The 11,329-nt window shown below is 52.7% G+C and overlaps 1 protein-coding gene across 1 annotated transcript in view; it reads right to left on the bottom strand.

Annotated features, from left to right (window-relative positions):
* Positions 1-208: 208 nt before the first annotated feature.
* UQCRC2 (ubiquinol-cytochrome c reductase core protein 2) overlaps positions 209-11,329 on the bottom strand; it is a 22,958-nt gene continuing 11,837 nt past the window's right edge. The window contains exons 2-13 of the mRNA XM_078618570.1: positions 10,538-10,719; positions 9,129-9,193; positions 8,013-8,069; positions 6,601-6,725; positions 6,105-6,202; positions 5,436-5,493; positions 4,373-4,468; positions 3,341-3,543; positions 2,332-2,412; positions 1,866-1,942; positions 1,187-1,340; positions 209-710 (exon numbers count right to left, since the gene is read on the bottom strand). Coding sequence (XP_078474696.1) covers positions 627-710; positions 1,187-1,340; positions 1,866-1,942; positions 2,332-2,412; positions 3,341-3,543; positions 4,373-4,468; positions 5,436-5,493; positions 6,105-6,202; positions 6,601-6,725; positions 8,013-8,069; positions 9,129-9,193; positions 10,538-10,719 — 1,280 coding nt within the window. The 3' untranslated portion in view covers positions 209-626. The remainder of the gene's footprint in view (positions 711-1,186; positions 1,341-1,865; positions 1,943-2,331; positions 2,413-3,340; positions 3,544-4,372; positions 4,469-5,435; positions 5,494-6,104; positions 6,203-6,600; positions 6,726-8,012; positions 8,070-9,128; positions 9,194-10,537; positions 10,720-11,329) is intronic.

Here is an 11,329-nt window from a genome sequence, read left to right as displayed (position 1 = left end):
GGCTCCAAGCCAAGCTCATCGGAGCAGCAGCTGACCCATGACGCTCGCCGTCGACGCCGATGGCCAAGTGGCTCGGTGATCGCACAAACTGCCGCCGCCGCCGCGCGTTTCGCTCGGGCAACGCGGGAGAGGGGGGGCGGTGCGTGGGAGGGAGCCCAGCTCACTCGGCCGAAGGTCTCAAGTCAGCTCAGCCAAGGCGACAACGTGGTCACACGGGGGACTCGCGCCCCGATTACTTTATTTCGTGAGGTGCACAGCGACGGCACATTTCATTGTACGAGGCTCGCCAAACGACGTCGCGGGCCACTCAACACAATCCCCCACCCCCCCTCTGCCCGGGCGTGCGCGAGCCAACGAAACGCGGCGGCGAAAAACCGCGTTGGGAGCCGGCGTAACGGTTAAAACGACGGCAGGACTTCGGTTCCCTCTCGCTCGCTGTCGGGGAGGGGGGAAACACCCGGCTAAGCCAGAGAAAGACAAAAAATAAACGGGGTGGGAATAGAAATGATATTTATGATGTCGGAGACCAGCTGGTGGCGACGGCGGTGGTGGAAGTGACGGCTGGTTCCTGGCGACGGCAGGGGGGACGGGACGGGGCGGGGGGGGCGGCAAACGACGGCACCTCTTCACAGCTCGTCGGCGAACGGCGTGCTGCGCAGATTTCCGCTGGCTGCCACCGTCTTCTTTCCCGTCACAAACTTCTTGGCGGCCTGGACGTCGCGCACGAAGCACACAGGGAGATCCACCACCACTCCCCCCACCACCACCACTCCCCCCACCACCACCACCACCGCCGCCACCGGTGGCGCAGTTCTCGAAGCAAAGTGCCGGTGCACGCCTGTCAAACAGCACTGTGCAGGCAACGAGGGACCACACAAAGGTCCCGAACACATCCCAAACCCCGGGGCTCCTTAACGTGTACGCGGCGGCTCGTCACGCGGCCTTCCGAATTGCTCTTCGCCAAGCTTCAGGACAGAGAGAGAGCAAGTCGGTTTGCTGTTCCTCCCACGTTGTCGGAGCGCGAACTACAGTGGTGCACTGTACGTTCCATTCCCCAGGCCCCTAATGGGGAGGAGAGCGGGTGAAGCCGGCACAGGGCCGGCCCCCCAAACGCGCGTACGCTCGCCCCCCCCCCTCCCCCAATCGCACATGCTCTCGCCCCCCCCCCAAATCGCGTGGAGCTTACAGCGATGACGTCGGCGGACTTGACGGCGTCGATGGCCTGCAGCACGCTGGGCGGTGCCGTGTAGGAGCTGGTCTCTATCACCTGGGTGCTGAGCTCATCCACCAGAGCATCCTTCCCCTCCAGCCCCATGAGGAAGCTCGCCTTCAGCTGGTTCCTGCACACGTTCGTCAGTGATCGTGTACTTGACCTCGACGGTGGTGGTGGTGGTGGTGATGATATTGACGATGATTTGTGACGTTTATTTTCAGGTTCATTCTGTTTAACCAGTTGACAACCTGAGACAATGACTTGGATAAGGATGATGACATTGGTAGTGAAGATGATGACGGTGATGGTGACATTGACAGTGGTAGTGACGGTGATGTCGGCGGTAGTAATGATGGTGATGTTGGTGGTATTGATGATGGTGATGATGATTACCAAGACGGTGACATTGATGACAGTGACGATGGTAGTGATAACAGCAATGGTAGCGATGATGATTCCGGTGATAAAGATGATGATTACGACGATGGCGATAATTACGGTGGCGATGACGACGGTGATGTTGATTATGTTGACGATGATGGCAGTGGTGGTGACGAGGATGATGGTGGAGGTGGTGGTGATACAAAAACCCAAATGCACACGCACGTACAGCACGGCTCATCGCCCGCCACCACACCAAACCCTCACTCACTGGGCCCGCTGGAATTCTCCGGCCGACAGATTCCCCTCGGCGATCGTCTTCACCTTCCCCACGGCGGCTTGCAGAACCTGCGGGTCAGGCACGCACGCGCACGCCTCCATGAAGGTACAGAAACTACGCGGACACAAGTTTAGAGGAGGTGGGGGGAGATTGGGCTCGCCGCTGCCCCAACCACTGAGTGGGGAAACCTCGAGCGGGGTGTTTGCACTTTTACGTGGGGAGGGGGGGGCGGAACGGTGAGCGAGGAAGAACTTAAGGAAAGTAGAGGGAGGCGGGGGGAAGCAGTGGGGTGGGGGGGGAGAGGGGCGAAGGGAAGGGAGGGGGAGGGAGGGGGAATGGAAACAAGGAGGAACACGTAGGAAGGAATCGCATGGCGCTTAACAAAATTATCAACCTGTCACAGTCCCATAGGGTGGTTACCACAGGTGTAATCACAGCGCATGTGGCGTGCACTCGCCTTGTCCACTTCGCCGCTGTTGCAGACGGCGTAGATGCCAAAGAGGCCCGAGTCCCTGTAGCTGCTGTTGAATGCGGATGCCTGCAGCAGACGCACACAGCCATGCCACCTTAATTCTGGGCGAGCCAAACGAAGAGACGCGACGGGAAGGCGATGGCACACGGACATCGTACAGAGTCACCCGGCCTGGGTAAACAATGCTTAGGATCCCCGAATTAGACACGCAATGAATCGCAACCCCCGTGATCTAAGACTAAACTGCTGTAAAGAAACTATTTTTATTTTCCCAGGTAAGGCCCATTTGGCATTTAAAGCTTTTTTTCAGAAGCGACCTGGCCACAAACGACAATTCAACGGCAGTGGCTTATCACGTGAAAATGTATAGCAGCCAAATACTCTAAAATGCGCAATGTTGATTTTAAATGTGGGAGGGAAAACCGGAGGACCCGGAGATAAATCCACGAGACCACGCGGAGAGAGAGAGGGAACATGCAAACTCCAAATATACAGCAGCAGCAGGCGTCAGGGTCGGGATCGAACCCACGACCTCCTGCATACCAGGCGAGGGAGTCAACATCTCGCTACCGCGGCGCATTTGGGTTCAGGGCGCTGAACTGGCACCGCTGAAATCCAGCAATCAGCCGCCTCTAACTAAACCCGGTTCCCAAGTGCAGTGTAGTTTTATGGTCTCGGCCCCACGTCACCAAAGCTCGCACAGAAAAACCCGTGGCAGAAAATGTGGGCGAGCGCTTAACTTGGCTAAATTCCAGCTCCCGAGGATTAAAAAATCGTCGATCTGACGGTCGCGCGACGAAACATTTCTCTCGGCGAGAGGGGCGGCCGGGAACGCTGCCGCCCCCCCCCCTGGGTTTGGCGCAGCAGATCGGAGTTATCTCTGCGACTTCCGTTCTCAAAACACGGCGGACGGCCCGCTCCGCCCCGCGAGAGACACGCTTGCGTCTCGCGGCGTGACGCCGACAGCACCGACCGCGAACACCGCCGGACTCACGGCGAAGGGGTGGCCTGCGGCCTTGGCGATGGCGCCGCCGATCTTGCCGCCCACGGCGTCGGTGCCGCGCTTGATGCAGGGCCCGGCGCCCAGCACGTGCTGCAGCAGGGAGAAGGCGCGAGCCTCCAGCGTGCCCCACGGCGCGCCCTCGCTCGCCACCGCCGCGTGCGTCAGCTCACCGGAGCCGTGCACGCGCACGTTGCCTGCGTGCCAGAGTTGCGTACCGTTTGCGCGCGCCAATCGGTGCAATCGTTGTTGCCGACGTTGGTGTTGTTACGGTCATCCAGAACAGACCGTCCAACGTATATGAAGACGCAATAGCCCGATCGACATCACAGCGGTACACTCCGCTGCTCCTGACCCAGTCAAGTTCAAGTTAATTTATTAGGTATAGCCCTGTGAGCCATTCGGCTCTTGAATCGGGTGCAACCGCAACAAACAAAAAACCTGAACAAAAAACATCTTAAAGTGAATATGTGACTGAGTGCAAACAGAAAATCCAAGAAAAGACAGCAAAATATTGCAGAAAAAACACCGTACACTTTTGCACGACTGCAGTCAGCAGCCGTACAAAAGAATAAATGTATTCGTTACTACGATTGCATTGGAATCGACCGCCGGTTCCTGACTTTTGCAGCATCGCTGCTTTTTGTGTTTATAGTTTGTTGCCCTTTCCCCGCACCTCCTAATAGCATAGTTGGCTATGTATGGTGCGAAAGAAGTTAAACATACAAACGACTGTACACTACACACTTCACTACTAAACAGTACACTGCACTACTATACACAACACTGTACGCTTCGATTAGCACGGTTGATTACGTACCGTGCAAAATAAGTTGAACATACATCATCATAACGCCACGGCCCACGTCGATCATTCACGGGTAGAATTGCAGGCAGTGGCGCATGGCCTTATGAGTAGGCCATGCGCCGCTGGCTCGCTCAGAGACCTCCACACGAACCTTGCCGATCAACTCCCTACCACAGGTGAGAATGCGTAGACTGCAGAGGCGTCAGGAAAGCGCTCACCTCCGATGTAGTTGGCCTTGACGGAGGTTGAGCCGATGCCTCCGCGCACGTTCAGGAACTGCTCCGCCAGTTGCTTGAGCAGCTTGTGTTCCACCCCTGCGGCGAAGCAGAGTTTAGACGCGACGCGCGGCCAAACCCACGACTGAAAACCGTGAACACAGCGTTGGCCAAAAATATCCCAACGCTTCAAAAAATTCAACTACAAATTACTCAATTGGGATCACGCACACAGCTGTAAAAAGAGGCTTACAACTCAGTGCTGCTTCCCTGGCTAAGCAAGCGTAATGATTATCTCCTACGACTGATGTATGCGTGTATGTTGAACGTCATCGGCACCGTACGTAGCCAACCGTGAAAATCGGAGGCACAAAAAAATCGAAGAACGAATCTGTTACAGAAGCCACCCACACCGCCACCATCAAGACAAGGCAGACGCAAGTCACCAACCAACGAATGCCAAGGCCCTACTTTGAAATGGTTTTCAACCAGTGCTCCCAAGAGCACCAATCCTAACCCCATAAGTAGGTGACCGTAAGAGCCACCGATGGCGAAGACCTCACGGGCTAGACCAACGGTCGGCAAAACTACAACCCCGAAGCTGCATGCGGTGTGGCTCTTTGGCTGCCCCCATGCAGGGAAAAAAAACCCTTAAATCTTAAAACAGAATTTACCGCAAATATTTCAAAAATGACAGGGAATGGGTCACCGTGGAATGTCTTGGGGTGGCAACAAAATGTACAGCATTGTTAACGAAAAACTAATGGGGACAAAAGGTAAAGACGCAGTTTATCCCATCACCTCTCTTGTTTATTTAAGCCAGAACCCATGGTCATCCGCTGCATACCCGCTGCTGTGCATGTGTACACGTAGCTCCGCGTGTGATGCGGCTCTCCCAACTCTTTTGGTCAAACACAAAAACAAAGAAATGGCCCTTCCTCTTTGCAAGGTTGCCGACGCCTAGGCTAGCCAACAACAATCTCCTAGGCCCTTAAGAGTTGTTTTGCTTCTGGTGAATTTACGCGGAGTGGAATCGACATTTGAGGTGAGGCGTGTGGGAGCTCACCGACGCCCACCAGTGCCATCCGTGCGCTTGTGTAGTGGTGTTGAACGTAGTCGTGCAGCTGTCCAGACACAGCGGAACACGCAGCAATCAACGTCGTGCGCACGCACACAAAGACAAAAGATCCCCCCCCCGTGTAGCCTTAACAGACTGTTGGGGTCAAGTGCTGTTTAGCGAGCAGCACCTACGCAGGCCGGCACGGCATACGAGGGGGTGTGGTGGGTGGCAAACACCACGCCCGGCCGCCTTTGTCTCGCCAGGTGGCGATGTTTACACACCGCACCAGGTACTAATTTGAGGCTGAGTCGACCTAGGGGAGGCGCAGGACCGGTTCATATAATCGTCACTGGTGTTGGCCGTGAGCAGGAATCAAACCCGGGTCGTCGAGTTCGCAGAGCAGTGCGCTAACCGCTACACGACCGCACTCACAAGACAAAGATTCCCCGTGTTTTGATAGAAACCAGCGGGACACACAGACATTCTTGGCCCATTACAGCAATAAATGCCAAAACACCTCCCCCTCCGTGCCAGTGACTCGATCAACCCGAGTTTCTCTACAACCACGATGTTCGCCTGACACTGCTTTTGTCATCGGGTGATACCGGGCTCTGTGTCTGGGCCACAGAGCCCGGTATCTTCATGCGGGTGCCATGTGCCAGCCCCCAAACTAACCATGTCGTGTGAGAAGGCCCCAATCATGAAGTCAGGGCAGTACAGCGAGTTGGCCAGAGTGTTTTTGAACGCGGCTGCGTGTAGGTTCTCCATTACACCTGCGCAAAACGCACACAAAGACAGATACACACCCCCACCATATAAGTTCTGTTAGCGAGCACCTGGAGTGGAAGAGGCAGTCTTCACGCGGCCCACTCTATTAAGCGAGAAATCACGACGAATTCCATCAACCGCGGTGACCAAACATCGTTCATCGATCTCCCGGTCTCCAGAGCAACAACCTACGAAGGTCGGCACGGCATACAAGGGGAGGGGTGGGGGTGGTGGGTAGCCAGCACCGCGCCTCGCTGCATTTGTCGCATTGGTGGCGATTTCTATTCGCGCTGCGCCAGGTACCGCCGATTGAGGCCGAATCCACTCAAGGCCCAAGAGCGGCTCTCGCTGTGGCCGTATCTCGCCGCGGCGGCGGCGGTACGCGTGCCGCCGGTAGGCTCACCGACGGCAGGGTTCAACAGGGCGAGCGACTTCTCCAGCTGGAGACGCGGAGCCGCATCCTGCAGCTCCCACGGGCGGAACTCCTGCGCCAGCGTCACGTTCACCAGCACTTCCATCAGGTTGTCCCTGCCACGACGGGAGGGCATCGGACGCACACAAAGGTCAGTTCAGTCACTCGTTTTGACGTTCGTCGTCGCAGCCTCCGTGCAGTTTACGACAACCTGTGGAGTTTGTCATTCGCTGGCAGTCTAGACCAGGAGTCAACAAACCTGCGGCTCCCGTGCCGCATGCGGTGGCTCTTTGGCTTCCCCCTTAGGGGCAGCCGTTGTTGTTGTTGTAAAAGCTTAAATCTTAAACGTGATTTAACGTCAAGATAATTGATAAGGCAGGGAATGAATGTGTCGCTCTGGAATGACTTGGTGACGACAACATGTGAATAAGGGAGGAAATAAACTTAAACAAACGCAGTTTATTCCATCACCGAAATTTTGTTGATTTAAGTCAGAATTTTTTGCCATCCGCTGTATAGCCGCTGCTGTGTTTGTGCATGCGCACAAGTAGCTCTGCGTGTGATGCGGCTCACTAGAGAGGTCAAAAACAAAATCATGGCTCTTCTTCTTTGAAAGGTTGCCCAGCCCTGTTCTAGTCGACTTAACACCGGCCCAGTGGCTCGGCGGTCAAGCGAGCGGCTCTCAATCGCAAGGTGTAGAGACGAAAATCTTGGTTGAGGGTTGTTTGTCAAGCCAGTCATCCCCCTCTCCGAAGGAAAACGGAACAGGTACCACCTTGTGGGGAAATCGGCAGTGGTTGTCCAATGCAAAAACTCGCCTCCGCAATCACAAACGTGGGATTTATACTCACCCGAGGTAGGAAATGACAATCAGTTGGCCACATCAATCAAATCAGTTGAGTTGGTGCAAGGGGCGCGTAATTATTTTAAATCACCTCAACGTTTAGAGTGCATTTTATTTTCCGGAGCATTTCATCGTCCAGACAAGACGGTATTTTACCAGGTAAGGCCCCACTGAGCTATACATCTCTTTTTCAGAAGCGACCTGTCCATCACAAATGATAGCTCAACGAAGTGGCTTATCGTGTGGAAAATTTATAGCAGCCAAATATTTTAATCGCACGTCGATTCTAAACGCGGAGGGGACAACCAGAAGACCCGGAAAAAATACGACCTTGGACAGAGAGAGAACTCCAAATATACAGCAGCAGGCGTCAGGGTCGGGATGGAACCCACAACCTCCTGCATAGCAGGCAAGAGAGTTAACATCTCCTAGCCACCACAATGGCCCTTTATTCCAGGGATTCGAGACGTACGAGAGATGCGGTACAATAAGTAATAAATGACGCCGATGACGACGATGATGATGAAGAGTAGCACGCTGGCGTGGGAGGGGGACTCACACGTGGTCTCGCTGGCAGTCCAACAAGTACATTATGTGCTCCCGCGTCGTCAGAACACTGTGGACAATGGGCAGAGACACACGCGGCACGCTCAGCATCGCCGGCGCACTCAACACACACAGCACTGCCGGCACCGATGCCAGCAGTGAGCATCGCAGTCAAGGCAATGATGGTGAAGGCTGGGCGGGAGGTTTATGAAGGCAATTAAAGATAAAGGTGCTGCCCCTGAAATGATTTGCTCACGCCAAGACTGGAGGAAAGGTCTCCACTCACTGGAGCTCCAAAGGGGCGTATTTTTGATCTACTATTGCACACAAACTAGATATCGGAAGAGATGGGGAGTGCCCACACTTTACCCCACCACATGTGACCTGTCAATCGTCTTAACTGCGGTTGTACTCATTTATACTGCCAGGTGGACAGAGGCAGAGGGATTTAAGAAACTTGCCCGCCTTTTAATCTGCCACGCCGAGGGATCGAACCAGAAACCTCTGTTTGCAATTCTAGCATGCTATTAAAACCGCAGCAGTACCGACAAATGCAATAACAGTGGCACATCGGTTGGCGCACGGCACTCTTGAACCAGGTCAACCGAGTTCGATTCGTGAGCTTGCGGTGATGGTAAGGGTGATAGCGGGTGTGCGGTGAGGACATCGTTAATACTACTGTGAAGTCTTCTTGGTTCTTTTGGTAAAGTCACGTAGAATGGAAATAATAAAATAATAAAAATAAAACATAATAAAATAATTCTCACGACGTTTCGGCCACAACGCAAGCAGCTGTCCTCAGCCGTTTTATTTTTCTTATTTTATTATTTCCATTCTACGTGACTTTACCGAAAGAACCAAGAAGATGAATCCCTGCAGTCACGAAAGCTTTTAATCGAAAACTACTGTGGAGGTTTTCATGTTCGTGCTGTTTTAGCTCTCCGATGTTTTCGCCGCGATGCGCTGGATTTCGTTCCACGAGCCGAGAGCTTCCTCAAAAACTGAAGGGACTTCAGCGAAGCGTTGAGGGGGGGACATCGTGTCAAGGACGCAGGTTCAACCAGAGAGCACGTTGGGAGAGGTTAAGGTGGTGGCGATGGGGGTGTGGTGGGCGAGTACAATGACTAACTTGAAGTTAGCGCCGAGCTCCTCGATGGCACGAGTGATCCTGAACGTTGAAGCACCCTTGGTGGTCTATGGGGACAAGGGACAGGAGGCACGTCACCTCAAGGAGCTGCTGTTTCTTCCACTTCATATTTTTTGTACGGGGGCTCATGTAGATTGCAGAGCAACAACTACAATTTCACATTCAGGTGGGTCAAGCCAGACAACCGTGTGAGGAATGCCTCAAGGAGCTCACGCACGACCATGAACATACACACACATTTATCAAGACATGCTACCAAACACACACACACATCTAATATGCAAACTCTGCGAGTGCCAGAGTGAACTGATGAAATTCCAAAGGGGGATATTTTCGACCTGGCAACACCCAGGTTTCTAATTTGAGCATGCTGTTGATTTAAAGTGGTTCTGAGCAGAGAAGCAAAGTTGTGATACAAATTATTTCATGCATACACTTTAGAATTTTTAGGGTAATGTCTATTTTTTTATAGCTACTAATTAATGGGTAACTGTTTGTATACGTTATTTAAGACTTTTCGTTTAGAAATATTCTTGAAATATAATTTGTACCTGGGCCCCATGAGATATATGGTGCATAGCACAAGCTCCAACTATTATAAATCAATATTGACCGATTCAATGTGTTGTCTTTTTGTTATTCAAACAATCCAAGCATGATCAAAGTTGAATATCAACTACTGCGTGGCCCTGTCATCGCACCTCTGATTAGCAGGGCTGCCTATGTACGGTGGCAAAGAATTCCAACGTACGCACATCTGAAAATCATATTTGGCCCTCGGTGAGTTCAAGTTCATTTCAAGTTCATTTATTAGGTATAGCCCTGTGAGCCGTTCGGCTCTTGAATCGGGCGCAACCGCAACAAACAAAAAACAAAAACACGAACAAAAAACATCTTAAAGTGAATATGTGACTAAGTGCAAAGAGAAAATCGAAGAAAAGACAGCAAAATATTGCAGAAAAAAACACAGTATACCAACGCTGTGTGCAAAAATCCCAGTGGGATGCAAGTCAAACAACAATAACAACAACCACAAGACAACTTAGATTAAGGTGAGGAATGGGTTCCCCATTCCTGGGCACACACAAACATCAACAACAACAACCGCCATTCGCCACTAAGTGGCGGTGACGTCACCACGACGCTTGTGCCAGGCCAAGTGCAAAACAACCCCCTACCTCCTCGCGGTGCCGGACGGGCAACACTGTCGTGGACAATGCTGTGTGGGGAGGTCCAATGCCCATTGGCCTCTCCCCTCATGGCGTCTGTGACCACCACAGTGGCTAAACGGGGGCTCTGGACGGGTGCGAGGGGCTGGTAACCCCTCCACCCTCAATTAATTACCACTAAACTACGATATAAACACAAACATCGGGCACGCGCACACCTACCAGGTTGGCGTAGGTGCGCAGGCAGTGCGTGATGCCCAGGTTGTCGCCGGTCTCGTAGCGGCTGCCGGCCCTCACGAGCAGCGCTACCTTGGACACGGGCGAGTAGTCCTCAAGGGAGGCCACCACCAGCCCGCTGCTCAGCTTCGACACCTGAGGGTCGGGGAGGGGGTGGCGGTCGGTAGCTCATTTGACCCCAACCTGACGTCCCGGCCCTGCCCAGCCGACCGGAAACACAGCAGCCTAGCACCAGACATGTTTTATTTTCATAGTGGCTGTGCTTTTCGATTTAAAGCTTTCATGACTGCAGGGAATCATCTTCTTGGTTCTTTCGGTAAAGTCACGTAGAAGGGAAGTAATAAAATAATAAAAATAAAACATAATTAAATAATTCTCACGACGTTTCGGCCACAACGCAAGCAGCCGTCCTCATTCTTCACCTGAGGACGGCTGCTTGCGTTGTGGCCGAAACGTCGTGAGAATTATTCTATTATGTTTTATTTTTATTATTTTATTACTTCCCTTCTACGTGACTTTACCGAAAGAACCAAGAAGTAGCTGTGCTGTGGAGAGACTTGCCCGTTTTCTACCACTGACTCAGGGTTGTAAACAGGTGATGGGCAAAAATGCCTCGATGCTTATTTGAGTAGGAAATCACTTTTTTTTTACAACACTGTATTTGGGGGGGGGGTGTAATTGATCATGGAGGATCTGTGATACGCAACGTACTTGATCAACCTCCTAGCTGTGGGCATGAATTTCTTGATTGAAAACGAATTTGTTTAGTACTGCTTT

This window comes from Lampetra planeri, chromosome 58 (genome assembly GCF_965212315.1).
Source record: "Lampetra planeri chromosome 58, kcLamPlan1.2.h2, whole genome shotgun sequence".
Taxonomy (NCBI): Eukaryota; Metazoa; Chordata; class Hyperoartia; order Petromyzontiformes; family Petromyzontidae; genus Lampetra; species Lampetra planeri.
This window is presented reverse-complemented; position numbering and strand designations above follow the sequence as displayed.